Raw genomic sequence first — 20,062 nt, forward strand, 5'->3', positions numbered from 1 at the left:
TTTGTTTGATCTTGAATTATTAAAAAAAACATTACTGTGCATATTTGACTTTTAAAATGCATATTTCATGTATGATGATAAAATTCCCTTTTTCTCATATTTCCCATAAAATGAAACTACCAGAAAGAAAACAGGGTTATGAAGTACAGTATATCAACTGATCAGAAATATGTCCTTTTGTTTTATGACGTAACACAGGTAAGTACAGCTCCAAGTTGTGACTTTTTTCAATTAAATGTTATTTAATTTATGATTTGTTCCTAATGCATGTTTTATGTTTGCAATTAATTCGGAGCAAATACTAAAAAAGCATCATTTGATGTTGGTAAACGAAAGTGTGCTACATTGAACTGCTGATGTGTTTTGCTAAAATACGGCTGACTTTGCATATTCAAGAGAAACTATATCAATCAACATTATCTGCTATATATATGTATACAAGTAAAATTATGAAATTTCCAATAGTCAAAGAGGAAGTTTCTGAAAAAATTTGGGAATTTTGGAGAATTGCCTAAACAACATTATGTGTCCAAGTAGCTATATTTAGATATTTCTATGTTCTGATTTGCATTAATTCTCATGCTATATTTTAAACATAATATATCTCTAAGTAAACAACAGCATTAGTAGTTTGTTTTCGGATTGCTTTACCTCCAAAAGTTTCAGTATTTTATCGAAAGCTTTCCTCAGTTTTTCAACAAATTTACAGTCTGTATATACTTTTATTTGATTTGATACGGTTGATTCTGCATATTGAAGCATGTGAAAATAACCTTATTGTATTCCATGCATTAATTATGAATTCTCTATACAAGCCGTCATATCACTAAAATTACCAGCAAATGCATTTGCTGTTCTGATTGAGGTACACATATATTTTCAAATAAGACTCGTGGTTATTGGTTCTAATCCCCGAAGTGATTTAGCATTATTTAAACCAGGTTTAAGATAATTTAAGGTAAAAAAAGACTTGCAAATAACTAACGGTCATATACATACGCAAGTTCATCCACTCTCTAAATACAGAGTTTCATTTAGATCAAGTAGTTGGTTATTTAAGATCAAATAAAACCAAACGATCAATTCAATCTGTTATTTAAAGAACACTATCGCCGACATTTTCGCTGACTATCACTAAAAACTGTACATTTTTATCACCGTTGTTTATTTTTTTGCCTAAAAAAGTGCTTACAAGAAATTGCCACATTCTCAGTATTTCTCATAAATTTTCTCTTCAGTCCATCCTGTGAATGAATGGGGAATTTCGTCTTTGGAAACATTTTGTTCTGAATTTTTATAAGAGTAATTTCCATGTCATTTGATTCAATGGAATAATATCTTCAAGTTAAAGACTATCACACACATTTACGTATCGTTATTGGAAAATTGTGCAAGTATTCCTGGTATGTGGGCCACTATGTAAATGTGTCTAATCATCCAAATGTTCTGCGATTTTTTTATGATAAATAAAAGAAAGCAGTCCAGAAACATACGAACCGTTCATTGAATTACATGAGCACCATTTTATTCTGTGACGTTTTTGCTATATGTCACGAGCTGAAAAATTCAATTTTTTATAAACGGCATTAGGATTTTTCTTCAAGAATTCATCGATGTGCTATTTGACAGTCTTCAAAGAAGTGAATTTCGGTCCATTTAAAGAATTTTGAAGTGACGCGAAGAGAGAAAAGTCTATGAGTGCAAGGTCTAGTGAATATGGAGGAGGTGACACAAAACATCTCAACCATACTCAAGTTTTTGTCTGACATTATTTGAAATGCACCGCCGAGAATTATCATGAATAAAGAAAACGCTTTAATGATTGGTCACTTCTGTGCGCTTGGCTTCGATTTCTGCTTTTAAAACTGCCCTTTGACAAGAGTACTTTTTTTAGATTCAGTCACTCTCAATATTATTAAAGGATAATAAAATTAAAAATTAGCAAAGCAACAACGAATACACGCACGTTACCTTATTGACATTCTGGCAAGAAACCCAAGTACCGCATGACGTAGCAAAAACGTTGCCACGATCACTCTGCAACCTCTCGGACCAGTTTGCAACGTCTTTGCTACGTCATGTGCTACTTGGGAAGCGTGGATTGAAAAGCGTGGATAAAGAGAAGTTGAAGATCCTCGAGCCATCCAAGAGTGTTCGCCTTTAACATTGGGACGGAAGTTGTTTTTCTCACGGTGTCAAATCGGCCGCCTCCTGTTGTGCACCTCGGGGAACGCTCTTGATGATGAGACTGATTAGACTTTCCAAACGTCCAGTCGCAGGAGCAGCATTTCTGCTAAACTCTCTAACATTCTACACTCTTTTCCAAAAATTGCGCTTGAATTATAACAGGGTTAACGGACAATTTGATTATTCTACATTTTTACATTACACAGTACAATCGCTGTTTTATTCTTTGGTACAGAACATGATAAAGAACGGAGTTTGATATTCTTTCTTTATTTCTTCCTCTCTTTATTCTTATGAGGTGAGTCGTTAGAGGAATTTTCTAAATTTGTGAAGCCAATGGCATCGAAACATTCCCATTTTACGTAGTACTATTATTTTAATACTATTTTGAATTGATATATATGAAAACTACGTTCTTTACATGTGCCTGAACAAATCATTTCCAGTCTTTGGTGCGATTTTAATTAAATTAATACCAAGAACAAAGTTAAAACCAGATTTTATCCGCCTGAATCGGAAATTTCGGTATATTACAGTATGAGGGAAAAAGTAGGAAAACTGAGTTTTTCTAAATGCTAGAGTATGAATAAAAGGCAAATTATTGTAACTTGCATTCAGCATACACAAAAGTTTTAATTAAAGTTAGAAAACAAAACGATAATTATTTAGAACTCCTGTTGTTGCAGAATATATGGGAAAATTTCAAACAAGAAGTGAACGTTTTAATATAATTAAAGTTAAGAATTTAATAAATTATTTCTTTTCATTCAGTTTTTTGGATGGCTAGTTTCCTCAAGTCTTTCTCCTTGTGAAATGTTGATTTATTCTATTATTTTTCTTCTACTCTTTGTTCTTAGTTTAGTCAAGTAAATAGCATCATTTATCTTCCTTTTTTCAAAGGAAAAGAAAATACTTTTACTGACTTTTAATGAAGTATGCGTTTTGTACTTCGCCCTTTAAAACTTTTTAACTGAAAAATCATTAACATTTAATCGAGATATGTTTAGCATAGATTTTCTGTTTCAAATGCGTTTAAATTAAAATTTCCTCAGTATATATCAAGCTTTCATATATCATTAAAGCATACCATCATTTACTTCTAAAGTATTAAAATTATGGTAACAATTGAGTTTCACTTTATACTCAAGTATGCATACCTGATAGCATTTTAGAGAACAGTTTTGAGGTATTTAAACAATATTCTTCTTTTAAATAATTTAAACTACTTATTCCACTGAATTTTCCTGTAACGTATCTAGGAATAATTTAAAAATTCACTCATTAAATTGCTTTTGTACTCAACATTTTTATTATATTAGCAGAAAAACAGAAAATTCATAATTAAACTATGTTCTTCCAAGCTGGCAAGCTGAAGATGTACAGTAAAATAGAAACGAAACTATTAAATACTGTCAGGTTTTGAGCATACAGTTCTTTTAACAACCTACGTTCATTTTTCAGAAATTTTTTAGTCCAAAGGGGCTTTGTTCCTGAAGGACTATTGCTTTCGTTTTGCGATTTTGCGTTGAATCACTATAAATGTCCATTTCACTTTTCAACTTGTTGCCACCAAATGTTAGAGTCCTGCATTATATTTGAAGAAATTAAATAATGATAAATCTGCATAAATGTACGTATATTTCTCGCATTGTGATAAACCAATGGTACATAGAGCCATCGAATTTTGAATGACGTAATCCTCCTATGAATATGGGCATGTGGAAGGCCAAATTTGAAATTTGGAATTTGTTTTATTATCGATTTCATATTTTGTAACACTTCAATGAATTTTTGATTAGCAAACTCAAGGATTTCAAAGCGACCAATGGCAATAACTCTACGGGAGGAAAAAAAAAACCTTTTTATCTCCAGCCCGCAGAACTGTGAAAATTCTAAAGATATGCTCATTTTAAAATTATTTTGCGATATTGCTATTGAAATGAATTCTATGGTTTAAGTGTACAGTACATGATATTTAATAAATAAATGTAACATACAAAAACTTAAAAAAAACTCCCCTTTGGACGTAATTTAAAATCTGAAATCTTTTAGATTTTTTTTCACAAATGGCGGGCACTTGCCTATAACGGCATTGGCCACTACTAAAGCCAGAAGCGGTGACCATTTTATTGTGGAGGCATCTACGGCGAACGTTACCTCCTATGAAGGGATAGACAATTTTATATTCATGCCTTCTCCGGGATTCGATCCGGGCTCATTTTTATCGCAGTCAGGCTCCCCTAACCATTATACCGTGTGGGCGGCATTTTTCAGCAATTTTCATAACCAATTCTTCAATTACCATATTAAGATCATGCATATATATTCAGTTACAGGAGTTGACTATCTTTAATATTATAATTTTAAATGTTAATATTCACTCGATATTAGGTATCGTGTGAACATATTAACTATTAAAATACTCTAATGAGATGTTATATTGAAAAACGTACACATTATAATGCATTAGAAATGATGAAAAATTAATTCGTCGCCATCTTCAGTATGTTAAGCGCATTCGTTAATAAAACGATAAATATTTAAAGAAATTTCGAAAGAAAATATGCTTGAAAATGCATTCAATTATATGTTTTAAAAACGAATCTTTGCGCTTATAGAAGTATAGATGAAGAAATAACTTATTTCCTTCATCACTGAAAAAACATGATATTTTTCTATGTAAAGAAAAAAAGGTTTGCATAAAAATTAAAATTTCGACTTTTCGGGTTTTTTTATTTCGAAAAAGTTTTTTCATTCTTCTAATTAACAGAACGTGTTCCATTTTTAATTACTTTATGTTTATTCAAAAAATAGATGTATTATTTTTAACTTTTGCTTTGTGAAAATAATCAGGTGGAATTTTATTTCTTGTTTCTCTAAATACGTTTTATGTTTCGGATGTGTTCCGGTTTTATTCAATTTTCCTTAGAAATTTTACTTTTCTTTTCAGTTGTTGCTAGAAAATAAAATTTTAATTATATTTTACCAAAATTTTCTTTTTCAATTACCCTACGAATTATTTTATATATATATATATACGATATATATATATAAATGCAGATATTACGTTTGGAAAATAATCCGTTTCTTATGAACAAAAAGTTTTGTCTTTCTAAGTAATGGGTCAGATGTAATGAATAGGTATTATTCCATTGCAAAAAAGTTCTAATTATGATTACCTTTTGAAACATAGCATGTGTATTATTACAAGAACATAATCTTTAGATTGTATTTGCTATAAAAATAATTAAATGTATTTCATATTTATTTCAGTTGTACAAATATTCATTTGAGGCCAGATACAAAATATACGACATCCAGAACAAGTAAGTAAGCTTATGTAATCTCATCTGTGTATAAATGTTTTGTCAAGTGTTAGGAGGCTTCAATTTTTGTGTAATGCCTGAATAGGAAAATGTAATGCTGTGCAGTATCTTTTTTTACTTATCACGTGCTCCGCCTTTAGGCACTATACGTGAAGGGAAGGATGACCCATGGAGGTCTTTTTAAGGAAAATTGTCTCGTATCTACGTTACATCCACGAAAACACCCATGCAGCCAGCCCGTTTGCAGCGAATCGAACCCCGGACCGAACTACCAGTGTGCGGTGACTATTACAGCTTAGCCAGTGATGAATCAGTAGCAATATAAATTTTTATTTGTCTCCTGGGTTACAGCATATTCTCGTCGCTAGAGAGAAACAGCTTTATTCATTTAAGTTAAATGATACACTTAACATATCAATGGTATTCTGAAACAGTTGCTTTGTGATCATAATGTATTAAAACAATGGACTCAAACTCGCGCCCCACGAGCAGCATGCAATGTACCATAATTAAGTGACTGCTATTTTATGTTTCCTTAATTAATTAGTACGGCAAGAGTTTGAAATAAAATTATTAAATGATTTAGAGTCCAATTCATTACCATTAAAAACGAATTGGAATGACCTAAAAACCTACCAGTGACGTTAATTCGTTCACACCCTTTATATTAATCTTGCTCGAAGATTTCAAGATACAGATTACATTTCTCCCTCTGTCTTATCATAATAGTAGCAGTTGATGAATTTAATTTGTCCCATAATAATAGCAGCAAAATAACATAAATAATATAGAACGCAACATTTATTATCACAAAACTAGATTAAATTAAAACAATAAATTAAAATTATTACTCCTAATTTTTATTTGGAGTGTTCAGGTAGTTTCTAGTCTTTCAATAATTTCGTTACTGCGTTTAAAACTTAAAGGTAGGAACGTTTCCTACGAAGCTTTGCTTTTGCTATATGACGTGGGCTTAAAATTATTGGAGTCTTCATTCTTCATTACTTCCGGCATATCTTGTTGAAGTGGCAGAGACGTATTATTCAGTATATCGAGAGAAATATATTATCAAAGGCTATGTTTACTGCTGTCGAGGTGCCTCTACTGCTAAGGAGAATAAGTCTAAGTTTTTCACGTTTTCTGACATAATATTTGCATTTACATCTACAGATTTATTTTTTCAATAAATCAACATTAATATAAGATTCACCTTGATAATTAATTTCAGGAGAACGTTTCCAGGTTCTTGATACGGCCATTTCTATTGCAATGTAATTGCTTTGAAGCTAACGTAATTGCACCTTTCTGCAAATTTTCGGTTTTGTTTTGATGCATCAAAAACTGGACAATCGCAAACTCGATCTTTTCTTGAAGAATGTCTTTTTTCAGCCTACTTTTACAATGGGTTAATATTCAACTGAAACTGAACAATTGATTTCCATCAGCCGATGAAATTAGAAAACTTAGATGAAATTAATCATAACTCTTAATAATTAGGTTAATCTAAAAAATTAAGAATGTCCCAAAACAAATAGCATATATCATGAAACATTGATTTTGATTGAACGCGGCGCAATTTCGGGCTACAACATAAACTATAGCTGCATTCGCCGAATAATTCCCGTTTAAATATTCTTTGCTGCTGTTATTATGGCACACAGAGAGTAACTTTTATTCGTACTTGTCAAAAGAAAAATGACAATTATTTATGCTTCAAATTTAATAATAGAACTCAAGGATTTAAAAGAAATGTGTTGCCACATTCTCAAAATAAAATATTTTTCATGCATAGGGCGTTGCCATCCACCATAAATTATTGAATTATCTATTAGGTTGAATCTGCACTATTGACCAATAAATCAAGAGATTTAAGAGCAATAAATACAGTTCTATATTTTTAATATTATTATTAATATTTGGACTCGTGAAATTGTACGAGTAGGACTCATAACATCATTATATACTTTTTTCGCTTAATACACTATTGTAGGCGGCTGGCCTACTAAAAGGCTAATCGAAAAAAGAAGCAATTGACGGAAGATTAGTTCCCTAATTATTAATGAAGAAAGTTTCTTATAATTTTTCTCCAGGCTGAGAAGCCTTATCTAATTCGATACGCCATCAAATGTTGAAGCTGAAGGTTCCAGTAAGAGAAAGAGAAATTTAGGATTATTCACATACAAATAGATATATCGTTTCTGCATTGGTCGAAGAAAAATGTAATAAATAAAAGAAAGAAAATATGTTTTATTGTTCGTTTTCAAGTTTTGTCCCTCTTTAAAATGTTTCGCAATTTGCTTGCATTTTAGTTGAAATTAAAGTGATTTATTTAGTGGTTAATTCGATACACTAGAATTAATTGAAATAAAAGTCAGCGGTCTGAAAATTTAATACATAGCTGTCAATACGTTTGATTTAAAATGCGTATCTGAGAGAAGTTCTTGCAGATACCAACCAACTTTTAAATTTCAATTATAAAATAAGTATAAATTTGAATTTTTTTCCTTTTTGTCATTACTATTATTACTGTTTCTGTATGTTTTGACATATATTTAATAAAGAAAATAAAAATTTTTAATTTATTTTGTTGAAAAACCACTTTTTAATGTATTCCAATTTTGGCTTTCCGGCTACTTTGTGATCGCATTTTCGGACTACTTGCAATTTAGTTTGAAACCACTCTACTAAAGAACGTCATTTGATGAACAGTATACAAATATTGTATTCTGGGTAGTCTAAAGCAAACCTGATAAATGTCGAAATATGTTTTGGGGTATTATTATACGGTTGGAAGTTTTTTTAATGTCGTCTATGTTCACGGTAATTCCAGAGAAGGTGAATGTAACAGCGAAACAGTGATACGGAATAAAGAGAAACTTTCTCAAGTTACTGTGATTGTACTGGCCAGCACACCAAAAGGTATCCAGAAAAATAATATAGCCATTGGTCCGTGGATTCTTTTAATATGAAATAATAAGGCATCATAATAATAAGGCATAATATAATTCAGTTCATCTTGAATTTCAGCTATGAAATCACAGAATCATGGTTCCATTTACACAGTAACTCTTCAGTTCATTGCTAATTCTTTTTTAATTGCCATGATGATCTCTTTTCTATAAAAATCATCATCTGCACTTGTATTCACATCATGTGATTAACTTCTTCTTGAGATGGTACATCGACTAGAACAGAGTTTAACGCCAGTAGAATTGAAAGACATTTCAATGAATGAACTTAAAAGATGCTTTAACTTTTTGAAGGGCGGTGGTTACCTACAGTAACCACCCTTTCTATTGAACGATTTCTATTGATTTCTTACTCACTCGTGTGAGTGGTTTTCAAGACTGACCGTTTCTGAAGTTCCCATGTAGCTCACTAGATGGCAATCAAATAACATAAGCCATTAGTTGATGCAGCAATTCGTCTTCAAGAAAATAAACAACAGCCATCGAAGACAAAATCACGACGATGGGCACTCTGCAGCACGAAGAAATAGCCTGTAAGAACAGTGTGGGAATGTAGCACATGCAAAGTTGCACTCTGCTTGAAAAAGAAAAACTGTTTCCATGAGTACTATAGAGACTGATTTGTAGGGATGTGTTCTATGGGCGGTGGTCACTGACACTAACCACCAGAAGTGGTCATTTTTTTCACTCGTCTTGGGCAAAATATGTGTAATTGTCGCAAATAATTTCATTGTAACTCCTGATTTAGCAAATAAAAGAGTTTTGCTAAAAACGTTAATTGTCCTTTCCTGCCCCTCAAAGAGTTAAAGATCCTTATAGCAGCTGGTGTCTTCGAGATGGATGGGTTTCAGTGTTCTACATCAGAAAGCTTACGAACTTCGTTAATTTTTCAATCTTACTACATATTTCGAGATTGTTAATTTTAATTTAGCATTAGAGAAATATATCTCAATAACTGTAAATCTGTAAAAACATTTTTGCATCTTTTTACTACTTATGCAAATCCAAATTTATTCAAATGCTTTATGTTTCTGTATTTATTGTTAGGATCATTAAATGAACAATAAAACATTTAATAGGGCTCAGAGCTTCCGAAAATAATAAGCTTGTGAATGAAACTATGTTTCATTCTTCTTGGGAATTCGTAAACTTTCGAATTCATACAAATACCAAAATGTTTAACTCCTGTGAAATTTTCGAAAAACTATGTTTCTGAAATATTTTGAATTTGCTAATTGAAAGCGGATTCTAAACATAAACTGCAGTAAAGAAACATAAATCTATATTACGTTTTTGTATTTTTGTAATTTTATATATTCTATTATATAAGGCTGTTTTAATGCTCTAAGTTTCAACAGTTGCAATGTCCGATTTCATACAAGGTTTCTGATTTCAGAAAACACAATTTCTAGATGTAAGTACTTTATTGTTATATCTTAATCGCGAATTTGAATCAAAAATTAATTGAACTCGACCGTTACAGATTGAATTAAATCATGATACTAATTATTTTAAAAGAGAGAAATTTCTACTTTAAATACAGACAAGTATTCTAACCGTTATCAAAATTTAGATAATAGATAGGATTTTTGTTAATGGATAGGATCTACAAAGAATACGAAAGTTTTTGCTATCGAAATCAACTGAGTTAAAACATGCCTAACGATTTTTCTTTTTTATCTGTGCGTATATTTATCATAAATTTAGTTAGTATTTTGTATGTTTATGTATCCTAAATTTAGTTTATATTTCAATTTTAAGACTAAATTACATTCAATTAGAATCAGTTATACAATTTTTCAGAAAAATCTATCATCTGTGGCCAATGGAAAATCCTGAAGATAAAATACAGTACGCCGCATGGGGTCCTAAAGGAAACCAGCTGGTAAGTTAACGCAAAGAGTATACATTTAATAACATATTCTTGAGTGGATCTAAATGAGATTATAAAACGCAAAACGTCTTTCTATCGTACAAATCACAAGTTATTGAAGAAATTGAATGTAATTTGTATCATTCTGAAATAAAATGGTGTTACTAACAAGCCTAATTAATTATTAAATGATATATAAAATCTATCTGATATATAATCATTACATTACATTCTGCCTCATATATATTTCCTATAAACTAAACCTTTTGTCTATGCAGTCATATTTTGTCCAAATTTTGCTTATTTTTAGAAATAATTATAATGTAAAATATATATGTTACGGTGAAACACCGAAATCTGGAGAATGTCGACTTTCACCGGTGAATGTCAACATTCACATAGTCTCTTGGTGTATGTCCGAAATATTTTCCAAATACTCTTATTTTTGACTTACACTTGTCAATGTCGACATTCATCATGTACTAATGGTGAATGTTGAACATATGACAATCATATATTTTCTTCTCCGTAATTCAGTCGCGAATAAACGCTTTTGAGACTTGAAATAAGAACTTAAGAACATGAGAACCTTAAACACACAATATATTCAAAATGAGAAAGGAAAATAATAGAAATTAAAAACTTATTAATTATACAGTACGTTCTAAATGAGAAAATAAAATATCTGTAATTAAAAACTTACTAAATTATGTGATTCAAATATTATTTATTGCAACAACTTAAACTATATGGCACTTTTTGACCTCTCTTTTCGACTTTTAGCAGAGCAAATCTGTGATTGTCGACATACACCGGTGAGGGTCCGAATGTACAAGAATGTAGTGAAATATTCGGTCTTTCACCGACGTATTTGGTGAATGTTGATATTCTCCGGTGAAAGTCAACATTCTCCAATTTCCGTTTTACACAGTAACATATAGAGGTTGGACAAAAATATGGAAACACCTTTAAAAAAACATGTTTCTTTGCTTAATATGGTGTAGGAAACCCGTTGGCACCCAAACCAGCTTGCAGTCTTCTCGGAATGGATAAATACAGTTCCTGTATGTTTGCCAAGGGAATAAATATTATACCATTCTTCCTGCAAAACGGTGGCAAGTTCAGATAACGATGTTGGTGGTGGATAACGAGAACGCACATTCCGTTCCAATGTAGACCACAAAAGTTCGATAATATTCAGGTCTGGTGACTGTGGTGGCCAGGGAAGATGGGACAACTCATCCTCGTGCTCAAAAAACCAGTCCTGGACAATGTGAGCTGTGTGAACAGGGGCTTTGTTGTCTTGGAAGACACCATCACCATCGGGGAACAAAGTTTGTACCATGGGATGAACTTGATCGGCCAAAATGTTCGCATAAGTCTTGGCAGTCATGTGCCCTGACACAGTTATCATGGGGCTAGCAGAGAACCACGATATGGCTGCCCAAACCATAACAGAACCCCCGCCATGTTTCACTTTTGGCAACAAGCAGTCTGTATTATAGGCTTGAGATGGCGTTCACCAGACGTAAACTCGGCCAGAAGTGGGAAACAATGTGAAAGAAGACTCGTCAGACCATATTACTCGCTTCCACTGCTCTATAGTCCAGGCTTTATGACTTAAACACCACCTTTTCCTGTTACGGGCATTAGCATCACTGATGAGTGGCTTCTCAATAGCAGCACGGCCAGCAATTCCCTGTTTATGAAGCTCCCTTCTAATTGTTTTGGTACTCACAAGGTTCGGTAACACAACATTCCTTTCAGCAGTAACTTTTGCAGCTGTGGTCTTCTTATTTTTCGTCACAATTGCCCTTAATGATCGTCTGTCACGATCACTCAGGACACACTTTCGTCCGCGCTGTGATTTAGCAGATGATGTTTTTCCGCTTTTCAAATATGCGGAATAAATCTTCGATACAGTACCTCTTGAAACACTAAACACCTCGGCTACCCTGCTTACGAAAGCACCTACCATACGTGCTCCAACAATTTTCCCACGTTCGAAGTCTGTTAACTCTGACATAATGCAATGACAACCTCACATAACAGTACTCCGACAACAACTGAACTGTTTAGCACATTTACGAAGTTCTATAGGTGGCGTCAATAGTCAAAAACGCCAGCGCCACCTACATATTTCATTAAAATCAATCTTTCTTTTCAAACATGCATTTGACAAGGTGTTTCCATATTTTTGTCCATCCACTGTATATTTCAGTAATGCTTTCCTTATTGTTCGTATAATTATGGGTACCTTAGAGATGCATTGATATTATGTTAATTTTAGTGCAAAATGAATACAAATTTTTGCATCGGTAAATTCAACAATCGATTAACACTAATTGCCAGAACGCTCATGTTCGAGTTTATAACATGGCAAACTAAAGGTGTATATTATTAGACATAAAATTATTAAAGCTTCCGAACCAGCGTTACCTCATACATTGGCTGCTATTGATATTGGCATTTGGTAGCAAGAATGATAATTTCTGTAACTTTTTGGCCTTAAGGATGCTGCTGCTTTTTGTCCTAAAGTTCAATAAATGACCGGGGTTGTCGAATCAAAATCTGTAAAGTGTTTCCACTTTAACGCCTAACGTACTAGGCCGCAAAGCAAAAGTTCAATTAACGTGGATCTTTTTTCAGATTGTGCGTCTTCGTTGTTCCCTGGTTTGCTGTACTTCACATTATTCAAATGCAGTCAAGTACCTATCCTTACATGAACCTGAAAATAAGAAGCAACCTAAAAATCAATATTTGTTTCTTATTGCACAAATCTAGATCTAAACCGAATAAATATTATGTTTTTGTATGTTAACAATATATAAAATAATTTTAAATAGCTAAGCAATTCCTTAATTTTGAAATTAATGAAAGCTATTTGTGAAAATGTTGAAAACAGAAAATAATGTTACTGATGTTGCAATTGGTTTTCCTTATGTATACATTAATATCGAGTTTTAAGTACAGTAATGTTACTGATGTTGGGTTGGGTCTCTTTATGTATACGTTAATAACGAGTAGTTAGGTACAGTAATGTTACTGATGCTGGGATGGGTTCTCCTTATGTATCCGTTAATATCAAGTAGATAAATTTAATCAATTCATAAAATTTCGTGAAATATTAATTTATATTTCTTCGTGAACAAAAGCAGTAACTTGAATTTGCATATTTTTGGATACAAATTATACGAGTGGCACCTAAAATTCTTTCTTTAATTACCATATTTTACGACTAATCTTTAAAATAAAATGAAAGTTTTTTAATCGATGTTATCTCTCTATGTCGGGTAATTTATTTCATTAATTGTTTCCTAGTTCAGTATTTTTGTAACATTTTGTGCTATTGCACCTAATGTGTGCTTTTGCATCTAATACCTACCTTGAGCCCACTCATTAAATGAACAATTCGTATTATTTCTTCATCATGAAAAATTAACTCAGAATATTTGTTTAAGCAAATTTTTGAAGTAAATTTGCTGAAAATGAAACTGAAAATGTTAAACAGATAATAATAATACATGATATTCAGAGTTGAAGAAACTTGACGTTGTTAAACATCCAGTATATTTCACCAGAAAGAGTGGTTTGGCACAAAAGAGAGTACAGGAATCAGGAAGCGAGTTTCTCTAGATCACTGTTAGATTCCTTAGATAGGCTTGGAAAATTCTAAGCACCCATATCAAAACCTACAAGCTCAGTGACAACCAAATTTGAATATAGATTAGTGCATTCTTCTAAGTAGTCTGTCTGCTGCTTGTAATGAGGTGAACTTATTTGTTTACCCTGAACGACTACGTTGAAAGTGTTATCTGCAAATAAATAAAGGTATTTTCAGGTGTATATTAGAGACATGCGGAACAAAACAAGAAACTTGTAGTTCCAGTTTTGATGTTGGCTTAAAATATTCGCCCTTAACAAATATCATAAACTAAGATTAGGTTTTAATATTTTATGTTTAGGAAAAAATTGCGAATGGATAAGCTTATAAATCAATAAAATCCAATTAAAGTCCAATTTAATCCCGCTTTTGTTAACTATTCATGACGCATATAATACTATATGGAAACTAAAAAAAATACTGGCTGACTGTACTTATAATTAGAAACTAGAGACTGCAGACATAAATGCCTCGACGCAAATAACACTTGCTGATTAATTTCAGTTATTGAAACTCACACCGTTGCTAATCATTGCTACAGTTTCTCGTAGATCATTTGAAAAATATATCAGATTTAATACTGCAGTTGTTCATGATTTAAAATACGTAAATAAACAAGAAATTTCATAAGAATAATTACCAACAGTTTTATAATATCACTAATGTCTGTTCATAAATTTTGAATAGTTCTACGGTGCCATTCAACACGGCAAATTTTATGCACAATAATATATCATTCGCCACATTATTTCATTAAATTAGATTATTATATTAATATATCATATACTATTTTATTAGTATTCCTTATATTCGTTTGTTATATTAATATATCATATCATATTAGATATCTTTTTAATTGGAAATTAAATGTACATTTATACTACATTAATTCTATTTTATTCTATGCACCTCATCAATAAACTACTGAAAATAAAAATAATCATACAACATCAACAAAATGTCAATATCAAGCTGCAGCTTCAAAACCAAAATGATGTCTTCTAGAAAAATGATTTTTTTCAACACGCACTCAAATTACAAATAAAAACAAAGTTCCGACAATTACATGAAATCCATGAAATCCAGTAGCTATATAAAATGTTGAGCCATAAACTGAATCTCTAATTCCAAATCCTGCTATATAATATTCAAAAGCCTGTAATGATAAAAAATATAATCCTATTATTCACGTAATAAATAATGATTTTCTTACATTTCCCCATTTATTTCTTAAAATAGATTGATGAGCTCAAGTTACTCTAATTCCAGAAGATAATAATACAATTGTATTTAATAAAGGTACTTGAAAAGGATTAAAAGGAATAATTCCTTGAGGAGGTCAAGAAGCCCCTGATTCCACAGTTGGACTTAATCTTGAATGAAAAAATGCTCAAAAATATCTTAAAAAAAAAATTTCTCTTACAATAAATAATAATATTCCTAATATTAATCCACTTAGTACCATTCTTGAATGAAATCCTTGATATGTACTTTCACGAACTACATCTCGTCACCACACTCTCGCTACAATTACTATCATTAATAATCTTAAAAATAATAATTCATGTTCACAAAATATAAATATTTTTACTATACCTATAACTACACATAATCTACCTATCCCAGCCAATAAAGGTCAAGGAGAAATTGTTACTATATGATATATATGATAATACTTTATCAAACGTTAATAATATTCTAAAGCATACAATAATATTAAAATTCTAAATACAAATCCTTGAATTCATGAAACACCAAACTCCAATACCAATAATATAGATTGTAAAAACAACGATGAAGTAAACCCAAAAATTCTCAATTTTCTAATTATTGATAACAAGCCTACAATTAAATGTCCTGCTATTATATTTGCTGCTAAACGAATTGATAAAGTAAATGGACGAATTAAATGTCTAATTCTTTCAATTAAAACTATTAAAGGAGCTAAAAATAATGGTCTTCCTTCAGGAACTAAATGAGCTGCACTAATATAAAATCTTTTTCTTCAACCTATTAGAAAAAAAGTTGCTCAAAATACTAATCCTAAACCCATTGTAATTATCGGATGCGCTGTAGAAGTAAAAACAAAAGGAAATAACCCAATTATATTTCTAATAACTAAATACAAAAATGTAACAACACAAATAAACACTATACCCCGATAATTAGGACTTGAAACTTCATTAAAAATTTTATTTAATTCCCCAGAAATCATAGATCAAATTCTATAATATCCTCTTTCAATTATATAATACTTCATTGGATAATATATTATTACTATAAACAAAATAATAAAATTTAAATATATTCCTAAATATGAAGTAGGATCAAATACAGAAAATAATCTTATCATCATCAACTTAATTTCTTTTTTCTAAAACCTTTTATTACATTTAAATGTAATGTTGTATTTGAATATAACATTACATTTAACATTAAAATTATTAAAACTATTAAAATAGAATAATCTCAACTCAATGGTATTAATTGAGGAATTTCTTTAACTTTAGTTTGACAAACTAATATTATTTTAACTATTTTATTCATAATTAATTTAAGAGACTAACAACTTCATTCGGTCACTATATTATATTCATCCTATTAAAAATTCTAATCGAGGAATAACAGAAATCATAATAGGTATAAATCTATGATTTGCTCCAGAAATTTCTGAACATTGACCTACAAATAACCCTATACGATTAAATAAAAACGACAATTGATTTAATCGTCCTGGAATTGCATCCGTTTTCATTCCTAAAGACGGAATTGTTCAAGAATGAATTACATCTATTCTTGATACAACTATACGTACATTAGTATTATAAGGAATAACTAAACAATTATCTACATTAAATAATCGAAATATCGGTTCATCTTCTCTTGAAATTATATATGAATCAAAACTTCTTAAACCTAAATCTCTGTATTCATAAGATCAATATCACTGATGGCCTACCACTTTTACAGTTAGTTCTGGCGATTCAACTTCTTCCATTAAATATAATAATCGTAATGAAGGGAAAGCAATTATAAGTAAAAAAATGGCCGGAAGAACTGTTCAAATTCTCTCTAACTCTTGTCCTTCAAACATTCCTAAATTATAATTTTTATTTACATATGATCTTAACAAAATATAACCTACTAATACTATAATTATTACTATAATTATTATAGTATGATCATGAAAAAAAATTAATTGTTCCATTACAGGTGAAGAAGCATTTTGAAAATATAAATCTCCTCAAATTGGCAAAAATTAATCACTTATTAATCTCAACTGATTAAAAGTATGATCTAAAGGAGGTGTTCTATTTATTCATTCTAATGAAGAACTTATATGATAAATTATAAAATCAGATTGCTTTATTACTCTTCCTTCCCACACAATTACTACAAAATATATTACAGCAAATACTGATAAAATTGATCCCAAAGAAGAAACTACATTTCAATATAAATAAGCATCTGGATAATCAGAATAACGTAGTGGTATCCCATTTAATCCTAAAAAATGTTGAGGAAAAAAAGTTAAATTAACTCCAATAAATATTAAGTAAAACTGTAAAATTGTTTTCTTTTCTCTTAATTTTACACCAAAAAACAAAGGAAATCAATAGGTAATTCCAGCCAAAATTGCAAACACCGCCCCTATTCTTAATACATAATGAAAATGAGCAACAACATAATATGTATCATGTAAAATAATATCTAAAGAAGAATTAGATAAAACTACCCCCGTAATTCCTCCTAAAGTAAATAAATAAACAAACCCTATACTCCATAATATAGGAGCATCTATTTTATAATCTGATCCACTTAAAGTAGCTATTCATCTAAATACCTTAATTCCAGTAGGAACCGCAATAATTATAGTAGCAGCAGTAAAATAAGCTCGTGTATCAACATCTATCCCTACAGAAAATATATGATGAGCTCACACAACAAAACCCATACCTCCAATTCCTACTATAGCATAAATTATTCCTAATCTCCCAAAGGGCTCCCGCTTCCCTACAGAAGCACTAATTACATGAGAAATAATCCCAAATCCAGGTAAAATTAAAATATACACCGCAGGATGACCAAAAAATCAAAATAAATGTTGAAATAAATAGAATCCCCTCCTCCAGAGGGATCAAAAAAAGAAGTATTAAAATTTCGATCAGTTAATAACATCGTAATTGCTCCTGCTAGAACAGGTAATGATAATAATAATAATACTGCAGTAATTAATACTGATCATACAAATAAAGGAACTTTTTCTATAGTTATACCATATGAACGCATATTAATAATTGTAGAAATAAAATTAATCGCTCCTATAATAGAAGAAGCACCAGCTAAATGCAAAGAAAAAATAGCAAAATCTACTGATCTGCCTGCATGTCCTATTAATGAAGACAAAGGAGGATAAACAGTTCAACCTGTTCCTACTCCCATCTCAGCTATAGATGATATAATTAATAAAAACAATGAAGGTGGTAATAATCAAAAACTTAAATTATTTATTCGAGGAAAAGCTATATCAGGAGCTTCTAATATTAATGGTACTAATCAATTCCCAAATCCACCAATTATAATAGGTATAACTATAAAAAAAATTATTACAAAAGCATGAGCAGTAACAATTACATTATATAAATGATCATCTCTTAATAATCTTCCAGTTCGTCCTAATTCAGTACGAATAATTATTCTTATTGAAGTTCCTAATATTGCAGACCAGACTCCAAAAATTAAATATAATGTCCCAATATCCTTATGATTAGTTGAATAAATTCATCGCAGTAACTTAGTTTAACTTAAAAACATTAAATTGCAAATTTAATATTCTAACTTTAGAAATCATATTGATGATGAACTGTAAATTCATATTTGCTTCCACTTCTAACCTTGAAAGTTAACAGAATTCTTATCTTACTATTCTACAAAATTCCTAAAATTACTCCACCCATTAGACCCAACAATACTCCTATATTTGATAAAATATCAATTTTATTATTTTTATAAAAAAAAGACTCTATTCATTTTCTCTCCATCTTAAATCCTATTACCACATCATAAACTATACGAAAATATACATAAAATATTACTACCGATAATATAATTATATATATCACTATTACTAAATCACACTCAACAAGTCTTATTAAAGCTCATCATTTCAAAAAAAAAACCTAATAAAGGAGGTATTCCTCCTAGATTTAATATCCCAAATACAAATAATCATTTATTTTTAATTTTATCTACATCCATTATTCTTACAATTTCTTCTTCTAATAATAAAATAACTACTCTTAATAAAATTGTTGAATAAATAATCAAATAATATATTCATAATCCTATTTTCTCAATCTGACACATAATTAATCATCCAATATGATGAATAGATGAATAAGCAAATAACCGTTTAATTCTTCTTTGAGAAAAAGAACCCACCACCCCAACAATTAATCTGATTACAATTATTATTCATAAAATTCTATTCACTACCATAACCATAATTAATAAAGGAATAATTTTTTGTAATCTCATTAATATAAAACATACTATTCAATCCACTCCATCACAAACCGAAGGAAATCAAAAAAAAAAGGACCTCCCCCTAATTTATAAGTTAAAACAACAGAACCTAAAATAATTATAAATTCTCTCCGAAAATAAAATAAAGATATAAAAATTGCAGAACCTAAACTTTGAACAAAAAAATACTTTAAACATGACTCAACTGAAATTATACTATAACGTTTATATATTAAAACAATAAATCTAATTATATTTAATTCTAATCCAAATCAAATTAAAAATCAATCTTGGCATCTTAATACAATTATAAATCTTAACATATACATAATTATAAATAAACATAAAGACGAAATTATAATAATTTCATTTATGAGGTATGAACCCATTAGCTTCATTAGCTGATATATATAACAGTTTAAAAAAAGGTTATTTATAACTATATTATTAATATGTTCCTCATGCTCATAAATGTAAAATATAGAAAAAAAAACATGAGGATAAAAAAAAACAAAAT

The 20,062-nt window shown here is 30.3% G+C and overlaps 1 protein-coding gene across 1 annotated transcript in view; it reads left to right on the forward strand.

Moving 5' to 3' along the window:
* Nucleotides 1-20,062, forward strand: part of LOC118188648 (inactive dipeptidyl peptidase 10-like) — a 1,447,514-nt gene that overhangs the window by 1,088,572 nt on the left and 338,880 nt on the right. The window contains exons 5-7 of the mRNA XM_085818201.1: nucleotides 124-198; nucleotides 5,461-5,513; nucleotides 10,286-10,367. Coding sequence (XP_085674327.1) covers nucleotides 124-198; nucleotides 5,461-5,513; nucleotides 10,286-10,367 — 210 coding nt within the window. The remainder of the gene's footprint in view (nucleotides 1-123; nucleotides 199-5,460; nucleotides 5,514-10,285; nucleotides 10,368-20,062) is intronic.

Source organism: Stegodyphus dumicola, chromosome 6 (assembly GCF_044657685.1).
Source record: "Stegodyphus dumicola isolate Sdum_Otavi_A_Nest chromosome 6, ASM4465768v1".
Classification (NCBI taxonomy): Eukaryota; Metazoa; Arthropoda; class Arachnida; order Araneae; family Eresidae; genus Stegodyphus; species Stegodyphus dumicola.